Raw genomic sequence first — 20,684 nt, forward strand, 5'->3', positions numbered from 1 at the left:
CAAGTGAGAAGGGCTCGTCATGCCTTAAGGAGCCTAAAGCATTGTATTTCATGCAGAGGTCCAGCCTGACATGAAAACATTCAGACATTGGATTGAGGGAGAAAAATTGGCAGCATTTTGCCCCAAACGTGTAAAAATGGGCAGGAGTGAGAGCCAGAAGGCCCCGGGGCCTTGCAGGTGGGGCCTGAGGCAGTCACAGCTCTGGTAGCTTGGGGTTGCTATAGGGATAGCTGGGCCTGCCCGGGCAGGGTGTCTGCACATCAGTCACCTGCTCCCTCTGCGTCCTGACCTGGTGTTTGTGTTGTCTTTGGAAACCGGGGGAGAAGGTGCCATTTTGGTGCTGGAGCTGGAGGGCCCGTGCTCTCCCTGTGGCGGAGGGCAGCAGCTTGGCGGCAGGCAGTCAGACAGGTATCGGATGGGGCAGTGCTTCAGTGATGAAAGCCTTGAATAGCAGGGCTTCAAAATGTGCCTGCTTGCCTGCTGACAGGGGATAGCTGGTCCCAGAGCCCAGAATTAAGCTGCCCTGTTTGCCATTCTGTGGGGCGAGGGGCTGGAGGGAAAGGGAAAACTGCTAAAACAAGTCCTGTCAGCAGCTGGGCAGGGAGGGGTTGGGAATCAGCTTGTGTATTTATTTATTAGCACATTCACAGTTTGGAGCAATTGGCAACCGCATAAGGTAAGCCTTCAGAGAGATACACAGCAATGAGCGATGATACAGAACAGCAGTGATGAGGTGAACTTTGTGCTCAAGTGCTGGCAAGGTCCTGGTCCCAAGGGGATCAGGCACCCAGATTCCAGCGGGATCTGAATGCTCTAAAAGTGCTGGCCTTGGACTCCATAAACATATATTTGGAGAAAGCACTGTGGTTAGAGAAGTCTTTTTTATAAGAACAGTATGTTTTGGCTTAGTAAATGCTTGCTCTACTCTTTTACAGATTCTTGTTTTGATTTATATCTTGTATGTTCTTGTTTGTCTTGAGTGAAACTGTATATTCCTTTTTTTATAAATGTTTTGAATCTAGCTATAAAGGGCAGCAGACAAAAACATGCAGTGATCCCAAAAAAAGACTAATTGGTTTATTTACTCAAAATCCTGGCTCTTTTATGCTGAGTTATGCAAAATTGCCACAGCAAGAATGATCATTGACAACAGGTTTTGTTAGTATTTTAATCTAGGGTCGTATTTTATGGCTAGACTTTACGGAAATTGGACAAAAGATGTAGGTCAAACAGTATAATTAAAAATACAGAACAGCAGATTGGATCCAATAATAATTCACTTTCCTGCTGCTAATGAAATATGCTAGCACAAATTAATGGCTTGTTACTTAAGCCTGTTGGAAAGACTTTTTCCCAGTACAAAAGGCATTCAGTTTGAAAATGTGTGTTACAATCTTCTAACCAGCAAAGCTAGAGACTGGACATAGCTATAAATCCAGTGTGTTCTGGGAATAGAAGCTGGCAAAAACACTCCTAGCAAAATATCAGAGCAGGATCTCGTTGGGATTTGGATAGCAGCTAATGTAACCGAGTGCAGATGTTTATGTGGACCGAAAGACGTTCCCAGAATAAGAATACCATACAAACACATGGTGATTTTTATAGCAGAAAAACAAGGAAGTGGGGATAATAAAACATATGCTCTTATTTCTGATGAAGCATTTGCTGTTTTGCTCAACACGCCTGTACTGAAGTGGGCAAGGCTGCCTCTCCAGTGTCTGCTGCTGGGGCCTATGGAAGCTTCTGGAAGTCCTTGGGTCATGGGGCCGGTGCTCATGTGAAGCTCCACAGGCTCCCCTTGTGGTTCCCTTGGTCTTTCTGAAGTTGGCAGAGGAAGTAAGAGTTTCTGGAAGTGTGATGTATCACACACTGAGGTAACGGCTAAAATAGGTCAGATGGATTTCATCCCAGACACCTGGTTCTCACTACAGACTACAAAGGGAGCCTAGGGTGATGAATTTAAATAAAGATATTTGTGTTACACATAGATTTTGGTCAGATAAATTCTGACTGAACATGGAGCTTTTTCCACTGATCTCTGGGAATCTTGGATTAACTCTTCAAAATTTATGGTGACAGAGTGCTGCTTAAGTATAGCGCTGCTGATGAGTTGTGAGTCCTATGTATGACGCAGCTTGCAACCATTCGTCCTCCTATCTTCATGCCAGTCTCACATGCACTGGCCTAAGTGTGGGGACCCTTCTCAAAAACGCCCTCAGTGTAACTCTCCCATGAAGAGCAGTCTCACTGACCTGAAACTAGGACATCAGGGTCTCAGTGCTCTGTGGTTGAGGAAGAGGCAGAATACTACCAGGTCTTTGTGGCTTATGGAGCCCTTTCCTTCCCTACCATATACTATCTCACTCTATAATTTTTTCACAAACCTATAGAGTTGCACCTGAAACCAGGCAGACTATTTGTACCCAGTTCTTATACTATAAAAGTGTATTTTGCTGATGCTTAAGACAAGTTCTTTCTGCAAGTTGAATTTATTTATGGGCGGATTTACTATTTTGCCAAAAAATTTGCTTTATCTGGAGAAGTGGTAATTTATATTCCTGCTGCTTCACTCCCCTCAGCTAACTCAACTTTAGTTCCATCTTCTATATCATAGCCCGAGCAAAGTAATTTTTATTAGTTTGCAGCCGTATCTGAATGATTTTTATCTGAACTCCACTGCCTGCATAGTGGTATCTTTTTTTTCCTCTTACTTCATTCTTATTTATATAGCTGAAGGATTGTCTGCTTTTTATTTTCCTTACCAGTGTTTAGTTTAGCTGGTATTCTTTGCTTTAGTTCTGGGCTTCCCAGCACTTGTTTCTTTTCCTGTTTTCATTCTCTGCCTTTAACTTTTTTGTTGGCTGCACCATCCTTTCTTACAAATTCTTTACCCTGCTTTTATTTTAAGCACAACCATCTTCTCTTGCATGTGAAGTTCAGAGATCTGAATTTTCCAATTCCTTGGTTGCTTAGTTTGCAGCTCTTATTACCAGGCCAGTCTCAATACAAGAGACGAGAATTTGCCCGAGACCTTAGGATACTGTTGACCAAGAAGATCTGCAATAATGTATATCCTACACTTCTGTATTCAGCCTCTGTATTGTTTGTTTGTTTAAGAAAAAGGGAGAAACCATATGCCCACAGCTGCTGAACAGATTCTGCAGACCACTGAGAAACAGATGCTACAGATTGTTGCTTAGTGGTTGATTACAAATGAACTTGCCTCTTCCTCCCCTTTGCCCCCAAGAAAGAAAACCCAAATCTTTCTTCAATGACTTGCTTCTTTTCCTTAAAAAGACAGCTCCTATTTTTTTGCTTTCTAATTGATACATATCTAACTGACAAGGTAGTAAATAACTATAAATCCAGATGTGGGGAAGGGAGCACAGCTACTTTAGAAATTCTCAAAAAAAAAAAAAAAGTGTTTCCCATGAGAACAGAGTGACCTTAGTAAAAGGGGATTACTTGCAGGCAGCACATCTGTCAAAAAGTGGCATTTCTTGCAAGTTTTTTTTACTCCTTATATTCTGGTCAACCTCAAGTAATAGTTTCAGGTGAGAGAAATAGCGAAAAAAATAGATTTTGAATGTCAGTGGTTTTTGTTTTGGAAAATAATTAAAGTTTCAATTGTTTTCTTGTAAAATATTTTATTTGACATATCAAATTTCATTTTTGATTATCTAAAGTTTCTGGAGTGTCCTTAATAAACTGGGTGAAGGAGGGAGGAGATACCATTTGTTAGTGGGATTAGGGTGGGGGCTTGAAAAATCTTGGCCCAAAACAGTTATCTCCTGTTTTCCTCAGGCTAGTATTCAAAATGGGGAGAATCCATTCCACCCAGTTCTGTTCCAGTTATTAAAATAAAATTCTTGTTAAAGATTGTTAAAGGAAATGCTGAATAGACAGTTCTTTAATGAAGATGCTATGTGTTATATACTGTTTATATATATTTTTTATTTTTTTATTTTATATTTTATTTTATTATATTTTTTATTTTTATTTTATATTTTTTTATATATATTTTTTTATATAAACAATATATAGGAGTGGGAATTTATGCTATTTACATAGACATTTCTCCAGGTCCAGATTTCACAAGTGATTTGTTCTTGAGAAAGGAGCTTCCTCTTCTCGACTGCTTTGTCTTTTGGTCTGCCAAATGGAAATACACAAAATGGATGAAGTATACAAGATCTCTTCTACTGAGAAGGTCCAGCAGCTGGAAAGAGAACTAGCAGCACAGCTGGCAGAGTTGAAGGCACAAATAGAAGACAATGGGGTACTCCAGGGAACACCAAGCAGAGCATACTGGTAATGATAATTTCCTGAGGCATGTAGGAGACAGTGAGATTATAACAAAGCATTGTATCTCTCTCTCTCTTTTTTTCCTTTTATTTTATTTTTTTTCTAATAATATAGATATATGTCTAAATATTCAATTTAGTGACTTCAGTGCATACATGGGAACCAGGAATAGCAGGTTTTTCATTGTGTTTCTACCCCACCATTACAGTTGAAATGGAAGAGAATGTGAAAGCATAAACTAAATCCCATGTCATGTCATGTATTGCAAACAAAACTTTAAATCTGCCTAGCATGTTAAGTATTTCTTTCTTGTGGTGAAGAGGAAGTAGCTTTAAACATAATGCTGGGATGTCTAAACAGAATGGTCACAAGTAAGACAGCTGCTCTTACTTTCCTCAGGCATAATGAGATATAAACTGTGACAGTGCACCCAGGTTTGGCTTCAGGAATGCTGTAGGCCACCTGGAGAATATTTGAAGGAAAACAGACATCAAGCAGTCTTGACTATGACACTTGAGACAGAAAGGAAAGCAGATGGACTACTGCCTTCACTCCACTCTGAATTATAAATCTTCAGACACATGGGAGTTGTTGTTAAGACAAGGGGAATACACTTCTGTTTTCATTTATGAATAGGACAGAAAAACATGGGCTAAAATTCAAACTTTCCAAATACAGTGCTAATTAAACACTGATGTCTAGTCGAGGATGTTGCTGACCATTCATGATTGGAGGCCTTTAAGAACAAGGTAGACAAATATTTGAAAGCAACAAATTTACTTCTCCTGCCTTAGAGCAGTTGGAGTGCTAGATGATCACAAAATCCCCCGCAGTCCAACCTCACTAGGGTTCTGAAGTGTTCCAGTGGCATTTCCCATATATTACTTTTGGCCAAGATTCAGAAGCAGTTTTCTAATGGTCCAGGTTTCACCTATGTTTTAAATTTACACACGTTCATCTTTATTCAGTTAAATAAAAATTTTGCTACATATGCTTGCTGCAAGTCTATTGATGCATGAAAATTAAATGGTTTTCTTCCAGAACTTTTCTCAGCCTCTTGTGATGCAGGCATTTTAGGAAGGAAGCTGGTTAAATTATGAAGGATGCTTGTCAAGGAACTCTGCTGCATAATTGTGGGCTGTCATATGTGCCCATAGAATTGACAAGCATCCAGATGGACTTTTTAAAGACTTTGACTAAAGAAAATGGAGGTGGAAGAAATTAGTGTGCCAAAAATGTCTGCTAATTAAATAAATCATGCTGCTTTAGTATAGGTTTTTATACCATTAAACCCGCTTACTGTTGACCTCACCATTTGAGTTGTGCTGGGCCTTAACAATGTTTGCTTTCTACAGGCTTGTGTGTAACATTCTACTGAACTTTTTCTCTGCAGCTCTGTTCCAGTTCCAAAGGATGTAACTTATTTCAGAAAAGAAAGGGAGATAATACTGAAAAAAGTCTTACAGGTAGGTAGCTAAATCATACACTAGCTTAAAATAGGTCACTTTGCTCTTTACCAAGTCAAAAATGAAAATTAAATTCAGAAAAAGTGATATGTTTTGTGGAATGAGAAACAGTCTGGGCCCGTAATATTTCTTTGTCACAGCTCCCAACTAAATTCAAAGCCTAAGTATTTTTCTATATTCACCACTCAGGAAATATATTCAAAATATGCTCTGTTTGCAGGTGACAGAGGCAAAATCCCTTGTTATTCAGGCTGATGTCATGCAGAGGGAGTTAGAGAGCTGCTGGAGAAGGGAGTACACAGCAGCAAGCTTGCCTCTGCTGCTGCACCAGGTAGGATTTCTGCTTGTGCAAAGCTCCAGGAGGTTTCTTCTAGCCCAGCAGGTTGCACTGTGATTTTAAAATAAGAATGGTATGCAACTCCTTCCTGAAAACAGGCATGAGTGTATTAGTGCTTGCAGTTTAAAACATTTCCTTGTCTGATGTGAAAGAATCCTATTCTGTTTCTTTGAAGAATGGGAATCTCAGTCAGATCAGATGGGCTGGAACAATGTTCATATATTTCCCTGCTGCTTTTGCTCTGTTCTATTATGTCTGCATTGCGGGATATTTTTATTCTCATTTTTAAAATGGAGCTCAAATTTTTAGGCCCAGTGGATGGAATTCTGCCATTTTCCTTGTACTAAGTGGGTTTTTTTCATTCCCAGAATAATAGTGTTGTTGTTTTGTTGTTGTTTTTTCCACTGAGACAACTTAAGTACCCAACATAGTATTAATGTATAGAATGTTTATGTTATTAATAGTAATAATAACAGCACAGGGGTCTTTGACTGATTAACTATTATTTTGGTGTTGTTGCCTGATGCTCATGATGATCTATATACTGCTTAAGTTTCCTATCATGTTAAACTACTGTTGTTTACTAATGTGTGATGTGTTGGTTGTTTTTGATTTTATTCAAGTTTTTTACAGACAGAATCACTCAGCTAGTCCAGAGTAAATATTTGCACATGCTTAGATGGAAGAGATTTTGTACGCACAGCAGTGTTATTGAGCAGCTTTATCCTCTCTATCAGGTAGGGTCCAAAAAGTAGGTTCTAGCACATTTAGTAGATGTTCATGAAAAACAATGTTTTTCATTGCTAGCAAGTGTTAGCAATGGCTTTGTTTTTACATCAAAAAATATATATATATATATATTATTAATGTTAAGGGTAATTTATAAAACTTCTTAATATTTAGATTTTGGTATCTGTTATGGTAGCATCTGTTTATATGGCTTAATAGAATCATAGAATCATTTAGGTTGAAAAAGACCTCTAATATAATCCAGTCATAAGGTTTCAAACAATGCAATACTTGCCTGGAGTATCACATCCTTGTTTTCCACCTGCTAGTACATGATACGGATATTATGTATGTAATAGGCATTTAACCCCATTTAACTACAGTTGTTATGGTTTATTGAAAAATATAAGCAGTTGTAGCCAAGCAACATCTCAAGTCCAGTTCAGGAAGATTGAGGGTTTTTACTTTTTATCTCTGCTTTTATTGTTATTTACTTTAATAGCAGTTATTTTTCTCAGTTCAATATTTTCAATTTTCCAGGAGAAGCAGTTTTTGCTGCAAATAAACTGAGTTCTCTTACAGGTGAAAATGTTTTTTCCTCTTCAGACACAAATAAATGTCAAGCAGAATAGCTTAAATAACTGCCTTGCCACTATGTAACTATTCTTCTTTATAGTTATAATTCATACTTGTTGATGGAATCTTCTATTAAATCATCTCTATTGTCAACAACTCTATTTTCTGCTGAGCACAGTCGTGCTAGTATTCTCAGTAAATCTTTTGCTCTTTGAGTGGTTGGAATTTTCTGGAGGTTGTGACTGCTGGGTATCATGGTGGTAGAGCTTGGTAATGAAGACAGTAAAGAGATCCACCACTTTCCCACATGAGCTTAATGACAAGAAACAGAACTGCAACTTGCTATTTGGGAAATGTATGAGCTGAGGCCAGGAAAGAGAGAAAACTGATTCTCTGGTGCAGGCAGGGAAAGTGGCAAACTATGTGCATGCTTATCCAGATCCTGTGCTGTTAACACTACTTAAGTAACTCATTCTGCCATTATTGATAAAAAGGAAAATGCTGAGTAGAAAATGGCCAAAGTGCATTTCTAGTTCTTGGCCAGTTCCAGACTGCCTCTGACCAGCATAGATGAGCATCTAGATGAGCCATTCCCTAATGGGAAGCTCTCTAACAACATTAGCAAGATGTGCTTTTAAAAAAAAATTGCAATTTTTCCCAGTCTTTTAAAGGAACATATTGAGTGAGCAGGGCACTTGTATGTGAAGTCTCACCTTTTCTGGTGCTACTTGAAGAGTCTGGCCTATTTAAATGGAGAAAACACGTGAAAGGATCCCTACATGTTCTTCAACATTATTATTAATCTGTCTGCATTCACACTTTCATGACTTAGTATACTCTGAGCTGTCTGCTTATAGTCAGTATTAGCTGCTTAAAGAGATATACTATATAGACTGAAATTCACTTTTCCTCATTGGAAATACCATTCTGAAGCATTTAGGAAGGAAATAAGCCTTAGAGATTACTCTCAAACTGAGACTTCTTACGGAATGCAATGGTCTTCTAGCTAATAAGAGAAGATGCACAAGTGCAAAAATGATAGTGTCTCTTCTATATTCCTAAATAGCAGCGAGTTAGTTACATCATGGAGGAATACAATGATGCAGTTCAGAGGGCTGCAAGGCTTTCAGCTGCAAGGGAGAATTTCCTGACAGGAAAGAAAAATCCAGTGAATGTGGTGACACAGGAGGATCTGATGATTTACACTCAGTGGTTAGTGTGCCACCTACACTCTCTGAAGGTCATTCACCGTTTTCTCCAGGTAAGACAAACATTTTGAGCAGTGAAAATATAATTGCACAACATTCTTATCTTGGGTAAAAAAGTAAACTCAGAAAGATAAAAATTCAATGTAAAAGAGGTTTGAAGGTACTGAGCCAAACTCCATACATATGACTTTTGGTTCTTTTAGCATACTGATTTTGCTGGAAAGAAAACACCTAAATTCAGCTTTGTCATTGTTGTAAGTGGAATAATGAGTTCTCTGGCTGCAGGGTAAACAGCTTTGGGCTTCTTGGATTTAAGGAGATCTAGAATGAGAAGGAGAAAGCTTGAGAGGCTTTTTTCCATATTGTTACTCTGATGCTGTTTTGATAGAGCAGAATGTTATGAAACGGTTGAGTCATCTTGATGAATAGTTAGTAGATTTGAGGAGTATTTAATTGTTGCTTTTTGAAGACAAATCTGAATACATCCTTATTTTATCTAGTTTCTTTAATGATTTTATTAGTGCTACAAGTCATTGACAGTGAATGAACTTCTATAATTATACAGAACGGATAACTATGTTTTTTTCACTTTTGTGTTTTATTACTAAGTTTGCAATTGAATAGTTGTATGCCTTCTAACTGACTTAGAATAACAACAAATATGTTTTTAAATCCAGATTCTCCAGCATTTGCCTGCTTCTCATAGACTGAATGTGGTTGATGAGAAATGTCCTGATATGATCCCAGGCAACTGGGACAAATTAAGTGCTTTTGACAAGAATTCAGGTATTTTGAATATTAATGTTTTCCTCTTCAAGAGTTTTAAGAAATGGTGAGAAATGATCAGCTTTCCTTTAAAAGTCCTACGGATAATGCATTTGTTTATGTATGTTCTTTAAGAAAGGTCAACAGTGCAAATGTGGGAAATACTGAATGTTGTCCTTGGTTTATATGCTTGAGAAATTTGGAGCATGGCTTTTAAATTCAGCAAGAATCCTGGAAATCTGGTGTCCAAATTCCAAAGTGTGGAGCCCTAAATCTGTGGCGGTTGCTGCTCTGGCCTCGCAGTGCACTGGGCTGCAGAAACAGGCAGTTCAGAAGAATACTTGTGGGATCAGCTCAGTGGAGAATCCAGGATGTTGTCCTGATTATGCCAAACCCTGAAACTCAGCCTTCCAACTTTCTGCAAAGATATTATTTAAAATATTTCAGTGGGTGGCCAGTTTCTGGAGAAACTAAGAAAAGAGAGCTATTGTTCTCAGACCCATACTGAACTATCTCTAGAAAAATCTCCTTGTGGTTATTTTCAAGTTCTCTTTCCTTTTGAAGGAAGGGAGTGATGTTGCTTATGTGGAATTACCCACGTGAATGGTACTTAGCCCGACAGCATTCCTGTTGCAGAGTGTTTAAACCCTATAATTTAACCTGTGCTTTTTACAGAGTGGGAATGGTGTTGCACTGTAGGAGCACACGGGACTGTCTCTGGAAAAGCACAGCCCCTTCCTCTCTCCTGGGGGTGAGGCAGGGTTTATGCCTCCCCCTTGCAGTCAGAAAGTGGACTGCCTGGGATGGAGGAACAGAAGGGGGCTGGGACTTGTCCTCCCCCTTCCCTTTCTCCACTGAAAACTTCTACCACAAGGTGTGCGCCTGTGGGCCTGCAAGGGGGAGCGGGCCACAACTCTGGCCTGGAATGGCACTGCCCTGTGAGTGACACTTCATGGAGAACAGTTTAGTAAGGGAAGAGATGAAGAACAGTGCTAAGGAGAGTACACGTTTACCTGGGAAAGATGCAGGGCCTTTAGCTCTTAGTTAGCTGTCTACCTAATCTCAGACTGGTCTAACTGGCCTTGCTGGTGCAGCACTCTTTCTCTCCATAGCCCAAGAGGGGTCCCAGGCATGGCATGGCAGCACTGCACCTGGAAAGCAGCACTACCAGTGTTAAGGCACGGGGAGAGGAGAGTTAAACCCTTCTTCCCTGATGAAGCCTCTCAGACAGGCCACATTATCTCACGAGTGGGATAGGAGAGGGAGGGATAAGCCATGATCCCACATATGGTGGGCTAATAATGCATGGAGAAGGGCACAAGACCTCCAATATGTTATAGGGTTCATGCGAGCCATTCATTTTGCTGAGAAACAGATGCTTACTGGTATTTAAAAAGCAACTCAGAAGTGATCAAGCTCATTTTGATCTTCAGTATTTAGTTATCTAATATTCGAGGCACAGTATCATATTACCATCATAAGCTTCATTCATCTCCTCGCTAGATCTGAGCTTCACAGATGAAACAACAGAATGATTAAACAAGACATTAAAAACAAAGATGAAGTAAAGCATGGAACAGAAGAGCAGATGGCCCTTTATTGCTGAAACAATGAGATAATAAATTAGATTACGTGTAGTTCCACTAAACCCCAAGAGTTTTGCTGAACTTTCGCAAGCAGTAACTTACCTATTAGAATCATTGTGTGTATCAGCAGTAGCCATCAGTATTGGGTAAAGGAGAATGAGTTGGCATTTTTTCAGACTTTCAAAATTCTTTGGAAAAGAAGTAGCAGATACAGAGCTGCAGTTTGTTATGGCTTGGCCCGAGACAGAAACCAAGCAGTTGGAATAGTGGTAATCTTTCTGTAGAGGAAAGTGGTGTCACAGGGCAAACTGTAAGATTCTACATAAAAGACAGAGTTAAACTTACTTCTCAAAGAGATGAAAAGATGACAAAATATACAGGAACACAGTAGTTTTGTCTGATAAAAGGTGAAGGAATACCAAAGCCTTGAGCAAACCTGAGACAAGGTAAAGGAGGAGAAAACATTTCAGTTTTTCTAAAAATGGGTGCTATGCTGCAGACAAGACTCTTCAACACAGATACCAGGCCACTCAGCCATCCCTAGTACACCCTTGTTTCAGAAGTTTTTGATAACAGCATCATGCCAGTATCAGATACTGGAGGAGTGATAACCCTAAAATAGTAACATACTTGAAGTTCTTGTGGCATGTGAAGATTTGGGAGGTGTGTGTGTGTGAGAAGAATGCTGTACACCCCTGAGCTATGACTCTTTGTTCAGGCAGTAGGATTTGTTAGTTGGCATCCTTTCCACGCTAGAAGATAGGCACTCCTCCAAGGACCATGGAGGTGACCTGACCTGCAACGGCTGTTAGACTTTCAGGGTATGGTGGAAGGCCCTTTCCTAAAAGCAAAACAAAAATAAAAATCTGTATGAGTGTGGGCTTTTCCCTCCCTCCTTTCTCTGGCATATATCTGCTTCAATTTGGAAAAAGAAAATTACGTCATTGGTGGATGCAAAGCAAAGGGCAGTGACAGTACTCTTTGCAGTCATGTTGCTTAAAATGTCAATGTTCTCCAGCTGGTCTGATTATGGCTTTTTGCAGAATCCTGCCACAAAGTGCATCCGGTGTCCTTGCCACAGCACAGCACTGAAACCAAGGAGCTGAGACCCCAGCTCCAGCTTCTGATGGCTCACTTTGGTATTGACTACAACCTTGAGGATCTCAAGAACCCAGCTAATGAGATGGAGCTCTTTTCCCTGGTAACTGAAATGCATTTCTTGATACTTAGGGGAAAAAAAGTCTTTAAAAGTACGGAAGGAAGTTCCTTTTATGACATGTCAGTGTTTTGTGTTATGGTCACTTTTGTTCTTGACGGGAAGTGGCAGAAAAGCCTGGATTGTTCCCATTAAGCTGTGACAAATGCTGACAGTTCTGCAGAATTTGTATTTTCAGTGTTATTGCTCTGAGTGTGTACCTTTGCTCTCCCATCTCTCACTCGTGCCTTTTGTGTGTTTTTCTTGAGTTTTCCTGCCCTTGTGTTGTGTATCCCAGAGCTGTGGTACTTCCACTAGAGGTCGGCTTCTGCACACCATCATGCGGGACTTCGCCAAGCTGCCACAGTCAGGGGTTATCAGCAGGAAACCTGGTTTTCATCTGTTCTGTCACCTACTAGGCAAAACCAACCCCAAACCTCCACTTTGTGTTCAGGGCCCAAAGGAGATGTATAGCTGTGAAACATAAATAACATTGCCTTTAAATATCTGTCTTGTCTTACAAACCATGGCCTGTAGTGGAGCTGGGGGTACAGATGAAAAGGGCAAAGGTTTGGTTACATAAACTGGTCTGTAAGTCTGCCATCAAATTTGACTTGCCCTGGTGAAATCACTGAACTACCCAAGATAAGTACAGGCTAGGAAATAATGCAAATTACCTTCACTGTAGGCCAGTGGTGGTTTATTCATTTTTGAATAGGATTTTCAAAGAACCTCCTCTTGGTGAATGCTATTCCTACCAGAGTTCATGATGATAGATTTACCATTGACTTTGACTAGAAGTCAGTAATTGTTTTTGAAAATCCTAGTCTTCTTTTTGGAGGCTCTGGAGTTAATAGCAGGGAGTTTCATTTTGCCTGCTGGAAAGAAAAGAAAAAAACAGAACCAAAATGTCTCCTTTGTCTCTTGACCATTTCAGTTATTTATTTTATTTCAGCTGATTATATGCATTATTACTTTTCATAGAATTTAATATGCTGCTTGTGAAATTTATAACTGTGCCATCTCCTTTTATACTTCAGGTTGTCAAAAAGTTTAGAAGCATCTTCTGCAAACAGCAGACGATGAGAACATTTCCAGTTTATGACGCAGAGGTTTCTAGATCAGATAAATGGGGCATGATAGATCCAACCAGGGCTTTGAAGAAGAGAGCCAATTGGATTCCCTTTTTAAAGGTAATTGTGAGGAACTTTCCTTTTTTAATTGTCTTAGTAAAAAGTCCTAGCCAGTCTTCAGGATGTACCAAGATATTTCAAGAAATAAATTGTTTTTTTTTTGACAAATAGAATGATGATCTTGGAACACTTCAGGCCTTAAGTACCTGCTATACTCAAGTATAACATACATATATATATAGCATATATATATAGTATAGCATATATATCTGCATAGTCAAGAGCCCCTGTTCATGTCTGTTGAAAATAAAAAGTAAAAGTGAATATATTGCACTTTCCTTACTAAATATTGCCTCTTATCCCAAAAACATGTAGTGATATTCATGAATTATGTGGTTATTTTTATGTCAAACAGATTAAGCCTAAAGTAGATCCCTGGCAGCAGAAGCTTTTGATAAAACTAAAACAATGGAAGAAAGTGGATAAGATGATGGACCTTCATTCAAAATTTGTAGAGGTAATATAACTTCTCATTTAAAGTTATTTTATTTATTGTACACTTTCAGGGAAATTGAATATCTAGAGAAAGGTTGCCTCAGGTTTGTGTATCATCTGTATGTGCCTAAATTCATTAAAGATGCATTACTAAGGTGCTATAGATAGATTTCTTTTCCCCTCTTTCTCAGTTCAGTGGTTTCAAAACGCAGCTTGAACACTTGCATAAATATTCAAAAGCTCTGAAGTTCACCTAAGTCAGGTCAAGTCAGCCCCAGAATTTGTGTCAAAAGTGGTAAAGGAATTGCTCAGAACAGCTTGTTTTTGTTTTCAGTTTTCTTTTTTCATTTGACCAAGGTTCAGGCCTGTGGTCAAAAGACAAGGGAGATGCTCCTATAGTGAGGCACAAGTCTAAAACTTGGTAAGGCACAACACAGACTGCTTGTGACCTACGGAGAGGTAAATGAGCTTCACAGGTTCTCTTGATTCTGGTGATATATTGCCATTTCTGGCCATTTTGGACATGTCCTGCAGGCTAGCCCAATTCCATCTATGCTGCCTGCCCTCAAGCACATTCGCAGATCAGGCCTGCTTTGCATCCACAGCAGGTTTTAGGGACCTGTAACACTTCACATCATTGTCTTGCAAATCACTTTCAACTGTAAAGAGTAATATTCATTTGTCCTAATTAAATCATATTTACTGAATGTACCCTGTAAGGCTGAAGGGCTGACTTGTGTGTGCCCAATAAGCTCTGCTCATTCACACCTGCTGCAAATGCATGGAGGGACTGCAGGGCTTACTGGAGTCTTATCACATTTTTCCTGTGACATTTTCATGTGTCTGGCATCCTCATCTGTAAAACTGGTGTAACAGGTGTTCTCTGCCTCTTAAAGGATGAGGAGGATTAATACACTTAAGATGGTGAGCTAGTACTATAGGACTGGGTCTGTATAAATACCTCAGAATACAAAACTGATCTGTCAATCAGATGGTGAGATTACTGCCTCTCGTTTCATTGCTAAGGCATGACTATGTTCTTCAAACTGTATATTTGAAACAAGTGATGAAAAAATCCTGCAAGATTAGATATATTTTTCAAAAATTACCTTTTGTACCGTGACAAGTTTTATTTACCGTGTTTTCGGCAGTACAAGATTAGGTATTTACTGTAGTTTTTTTCTTTAATTTAGGACTAAAATAAGCTTTCTTTTATGACTCCTGTTTTCAGACCCTTTCACCATGCGAGATATTTCACAAAGAAACCATTCTTTCAGATCTTGCCACAGTGTATAATTTCTCTGGAAAGCTTGGGTAAAAGCAGTCATCACCACTAACAAAAGTTAAAAAATGGCTTTTCAGCTCACTGAGACAATGAAGAAAAGAATCATTCTCCTTGCTTTTCCCATAGTGGTTTGCTCAGCAAATATTGTATTTTTGGTTTTGGTCAAGAAATATACATACCTCCTTAAAGATGAGGAGTAACAGCAAAAGAGAGAGGAATTACCCAGGAGTCCCACCCCTCCACAAATCTCAGTAAGAAAAAAAGTGCTTCTGTATCCTTTACTGTCTAGTGCATTCCTTCAGTATGCAATGACAGACAAGTCCATTTCTATATTTTCACCCCAGAGAGTGGGCAGCAGACAGCTTTCCCAAATAAAGGCGAAGCAGTAATGGGCAATGCTGTGCTCCCTCACTAGATGCTCTGAATTGACGGACTCGCTTTCTGGCATGCTGACTTGTTTGCCTTATGAATCTTTCCTCTGTATTTGATGTGGTTTGTCTAAAGGTTTCGGACATGGAGAGGGTGATGGAGGGTCTCCAGAATCATGCAGCAGTGGTGCTCAAACCGCATGCTTTGCAGTCAGGTTCTGCCACTTCTCATGCCTCAGGACAGCCGAGTTACGATCATATCTGGAAGGAAGTCTATGCCTTCACTGAGCATCACCAGGTACTTGGAAGAGGAAAGGATGAATAATAGTCAATGAACATGTCTAGCAAGCATTTGTCAGTTCCGATAGGGGGCTCTTCTAACTGATAAGTCTCCCTTTTTCAAAATTCAGTCTCCTTTTACTTGCTACACAAGATCTGCCCAGCTGCAATGTATGGTTGCTTGTCCAAACTACATACATGACGCCCTCTCTTCCCTGGAGCTTACTAGGGGCTGTGCAGCAGTTGCTGGAGGCCATCCAGCAGCTGAGCACCTGTGAATCTGATAGCAGATATCTGCTTTGTGTAGGGACCTGTTCTCACACCTGCAAGAGAACAAGTTCCTCTTTTCAAGGAGGAAGTGGAATTTGTGGACATGGCCTTGAGGAGGTTCAGTAGCTGTAAGAAAAGAAGTTGTGAGAGATCTTCAAGTTTCGGGGAGGGGGAAAAAAAAGACAAATGGCCTAACTGACAGCATAGTGAGTAAGAAGTAGGGTCTGCCTCTCTGGTATCTGGGAAATTTGTGGCATTTCTTATATGGCATACTCAAACTCTGTTACTTATCGTCTGAATCAGAAGGTATTCCTTTGATGGACTTTGATTACCTGTTTATCACCCTTCTGATTCAGAAGTCATTCACAGCTGCTGCTTTAACGAAAGTAAAAGCATTACATACAGAAGTTTTAAATATCAGAAGTTCCTGTATCTCCAGTCAAATGCTTCATTTGGCTCACTATACCAGTGCCAGGCTGCCTGCACCAGTGGGCCCTGGGCAAATTAAGAAAGGGCTGAAGAATCTCCTTGCTCCACTGTTTGTTTATTTTAAGAGGAAAAGTCTTGGCTACTGGAGCTGGATGCAGCCCCTATGTCAAATAGAAGGTCCTGCACCCCTGCTTGTGGTCAGGATCAAGGAGAGGGCAGTGGGTGATATATAGAAGCAGGGGAAGGGGAGCAGAGGCAGAAAGACATCACTTAGTCTCTCCTCATTCCCTTCTTCCTGCTGATGAATCTGCTCCAAGTCTGCTACCAACTCAGTGTATAAAAATAAACCCACATATTTTTGTGAGGAAAAGCTCCCCACATGCAAAAACATGCAATTCTTCTTACCTCAGGCTGACTTTAACCCAGGATACAGGAAATATTTGATTACTTAATGAAACTTCAGAAAAAAAAAAAGGAAAAAAAAAAAAACACAAAACATTAGGCTGACTAATGCAAAGTACATAATGATTAATTAAAAAAAGGAAGAAATAAATTTGCACTGTACCTCTCCTGACAAGTACACTGACTCCATGACTGGACTGGGAAAGAGTACTTTTGCAAGGGACATGACTGATCTCAGTAGCATTAGGTTAATTAAAAACCTAATTTTGAAATCAGCCTGGTCATGATGGTATAGCAAGGCTAAACTTAGCATATTCCACAAGAAAAGCACTATGTAGGTCCCAGTGTTTTTAAAAACAAAATTCAACTTTTACCCAAATATATGGCATCAGGCTTCTTAGTCAGTTCACTGGCATATTTAAAACAGCATTTTCTGTATCGCTTTAACGTGGAAATTTTAAGTGGACATGCTTCATCTCATGCTTAGTTCAAATAATTACACTGATATTTAACAGAGATGCAAAAATACTGCTGTTGATTCACAAAACTATTATAATTCTATTTAAGCTCACGTTACTTTAAATAATAGTAATCGAAGGACCTAGTATTTCTAAAATTTGAGAAATTAGACATTGGAATCAACAGGAACAGGATGAATGAGGATGGTCATGGTTGGGAGAAAGACAAGAATAGAAAAATCGGTTAACAGATAATCTATCATTGCAGGGATTATAAAAAAAATTGTATCAGTGTTTGACAGTTTCTCATGATTTGTTTGCCTTGAAGGAATTTTTGGAGGTAACATACTCATGTCAATTTGCAAATTTATATAACAGTCAACCAAGTCTGGAGTTCATTTATGTTGCTTGTACATGTGCCTTTTTAAAAGTACCAATTTGTGAATTAATATTTGTGAATATTAATATGATTTGTGATAACCAGAAAAAAACAGTGCCAGAATCAATATTATAAAATCCTTAGCACACTGAAAAGTATTCCAACTTACGCCATCCAAGTTCAAATGAAGTAGTAAAATAAATTGGGATAGAGAAGCGGGTTAAGAGGACAAATTTTTCTTGTGAACTTGATTATTTGCTGAAATTAATTGGATGGCGCCTAGTAAATCACTGCCCATAATGTTCCACAATTAATAAATATTGTGTGACTCATAGCAATCTTCTCACTTACACTGGTACTAATGCCAATTTAATTTCACTGATGTTGGTGGAGTAACTCCTGATTCATGTGAGAAAGCCTTGGAGTTGATAACAAGGCAAGTATACATACTTTCCTGTTTGCTGCCCTTCTGCTACCGTTCATACTGCATTGTTGAGTGTGCTGGAAAGGAGTGAGGGGGCAAAAAACAAACAACAAAGATTGTTTTTAATTTTACAGAATGTTAACTATGGCTTTTAGTATATGACTGTGGTGGAGATGTTTTGTACACATCACAGTAAAACTTTTCCACAGCCTCGTCTGATGTTACTTCTTTGTTGCCACACTATGACTTTGCCCCAGCCTCAGCCTATCGTTTACTGGAGCCCAGAAATCATTTTTTACTGGAAGGGAAAAGACAGAAAGATTAGTAGGTCAAACATGTAACTAACCATTGTTGGGTTGAGGTTTTGATGAAACAGATTTTCTGAACTTTTTTGGAAGAGTTCCTTGATTTGACCCTTGCTGCTGTCTTGTCTTTAAAATGGGGATAGTTCTTTCATACAGCCCAGGGATTTTATAAGGATAAAACACTAAGGACTGGAAAGCAATCAAATATTGAGTACTTCTATGGCACCATAATTTCACAGCTGGATGGATTATGAATTTGTTCCTGTATGGCAGTTCCTTTCCTTTTTAAATAAATCTTATGCATAAAGCTGTTAAGTGATAAGCATAAGCATACTTACCAAAGCAGTCTTTAACAGTATGTGTTGTAACTAGGAACTAAGTACTGAGGATGATCACACAGCTGTGGCTCACGGTGAGGAGGATGTAGAAAGCACCAGCTCCAGTAAGCCCCCAGGATCCTACAGAAAGAGGAGCGAAAGAGGGTAAAAATGTTCTTGTATATATGTATGCATTTCATAAAACCTGAAGGAAGAAAAATGTCAGCCAATATTTCTCTGATGGAAGCAGTAGTGCCATCCTCTTCTTCTTCATTATTCGAAACTGTAGGTTTCCATGACAGTGAGTCCCAGAGGTAGTGGCATACTCTTAGACAACAGACATAGCGAAAGTCTTTACTTTAAAAATGTTTAGAAATCTCCTTGAGTAAGAAAAACATAATTACATTTTTTTCTGTCTGGAAAAAGGTATAGTTATACGAGCACCTTGCAGCTGCTAGGATTGGAAGAAGGAACAATTGCTAACAAGGAGCATGTGGTGACAAGAGGAACCTACCTGTCCTTTCTTCTCCTACGTCACCTGAGGCTCCGAGAGCTAAAGGTAAAAAAAAAAAAAAAAAAAAAAAAAAAAAAAAAAAAAATTAAAATCTTTATGGATCAGAGTTGCTGTTTTTTTTACAATGGGGGCTGTCATCCAACTGCAGACACAACTGTGTGTTGTTCTGGTTCGTTTCAGCGAGTATGCCTGGGGATCCTGAACTATTTCAGGTCTGTGGAGAGAAGCCTGACCATCAGTACCTCAGGCCTCTCATTCAAGGCTGGTCATCTAATTCCCAGCACAGAAGACACCTCCTGGGTCAATGCTGCCAAAGGAGGCACTGGTGTTTCTGGTGGTCTGCGCTTTCAACCCTATATTCACTACACGCCAGCTGACTACAAGGTGAGTAGTCAGCCTAGCCTTAAGCCTAGCGGACCTAGCCCTAAGTAGACCTTAAGGCTGGCAGACCTAGCCATAAGTCTTCCAAAGCATGTACGTCAGCTGAAGTGTCTAATCTCACCTTGTACTTCCATGCAAACTGTGTTGTGATAAATTGCTGAGTCACCAGAGAGATTCAGTGTAACTTGTTCCTCAAAACCATGTGTCCTGCATTTATGGACTTTGTACCTATATCTGCCAGCGGTCTGTAACAAACCTATGAGAAGCTTCAGGCATGCAGTACTACGGTGTCAGTAACGCTGGCCAGATAACCATTAACTTAGGCTGGTGCTGCTGGCTTGCTTGAAGTAAGACCTTTATAATGTGGGATTTTTACACAGAGTAGGTGTTCCTGAGAAATCTGAGGCATTTTGTGATCTAAGGAAATGATTTATTTAGATGTAGGTACAGTTTAGGGTTTATTGTTTTAAACCTCAGATGAGAGTATGTGGTTGAACTGCTAAAATTAGTACACTGACCTTCACAGACTGGAAAAAATAATTTCAATTAAATTCCTAAGCTTTATCAAGTTATCAAGCTTTGGTTTCCCCACGTTTTTTGTAAAATATACCAAACAGAATGAATATATCATGCTGATATTAGTGGTTTGATGTGATAAAATGTATTGTCTTTTGAGCTGTAAAATTTCTTTTCATCTCTGCTACCTAACACTCAGCTCAAAATTCTCATAAAAATCCTAAAGAAGCACTACAGCACTTTACTTCTTCAGCACTTTACTGAAGACTTGTTTGCTTGTTTTTGCTGTAGAAATGCATAGAAACAAACACATTGCTACTTCATGGAGGAATTATGGCTATAACTAAAAAGGAAGTAGGTTTCCTGCCCACGTTTTTTCTTACATTAAGCCTTAAAAAACAAACAAAAAACAATCCCACCCCACCCCAAAAAACCTTCCTGTCTCTAAACATGAAAAAAGTCTAAACCTCTTTAGAAATAAAATGTTTGGGGAGGAGATGAAGTTACTGATACTTTTAAAGTATCTTTAGTTTTATTTCTAATACGGACACTTTTATCCTTT

General features: G+C 39.2%; 1 protein-coding gene across 3 annotated transcripts in view; it reads left to right on the plus strand.

Moving 5' to 3' along the window:
- The first annotated feature begins 119 nt into the window (after nt 1-119).
- LOC121067299 overlaps nt 120-20,684 on the plus strand; it is an 89,974-nt gene continuing 69,409 nt past the window's right edge. The window contains exons 1-14 of one of the 3 annotated variants that reach the window (XM_040551601.1): nt 120-408; nt 4,084-4,311; nt 5,699-5,771; nt 5,992-6,102; nt 6,732-6,845; nt 8,480-8,674; nt 9,299-9,407; nt 12,016-12,173; nt 13,208-13,360; nt 13,716-13,817; nt 15,585-15,746; nt 18,767-18,876; nt 19,138-19,270; nt 19,406-19,609. In XM_040551601.1, coding sequence (XP_040407535.1) covers nt 4,160-4,311; nt 5,699-5,771; nt 5,992-6,102; nt 6,732-6,845; nt 8,480-8,674; nt 9,299-9,407; nt 12,016-12,173; nt 13,208-13,360; nt 13,716-13,817; nt 15,585-15,746; nt 18,767-18,876; nt 19,138-19,270; nt 19,406-19,609 — 1,776 coding nt within the window. In that variant the 5' untranslated portion in view covers nt 120-408; nt 4,084-4,159. The remainder of the gene's footprint in view (nt 409-4,083; nt 4,312-5,698; nt 5,772-5,991; nt 6,103-6,731; nt 6,846-8,479; nt 8,675-9,298; nt 9,408-12,015; nt 12,174-13,207; nt 13,361-13,715; nt 13,818-15,584; nt 15,747-18,766; nt 18,877-19,137; nt 19,271-19,405; nt 19,610-20,684) is intronic. The other 2 variants (XM_040551599.1, XM_040551600.1) reach the window with 2 other exon arrangements.

The sequence above is a fragment of the Cygnus olor genome, chromosome 3, assembly GCF_009769625.2.
Source record: "Cygnus olor isolate bCygOlo1 chromosome 3, bCygOlo1.pri.v2, whole genome shotgun sequence".
NCBI lineage: Eukaryota > Metazoa > Chordata > Aves > Anseriformes > Anatidae > Cygnus > Cygnus olor.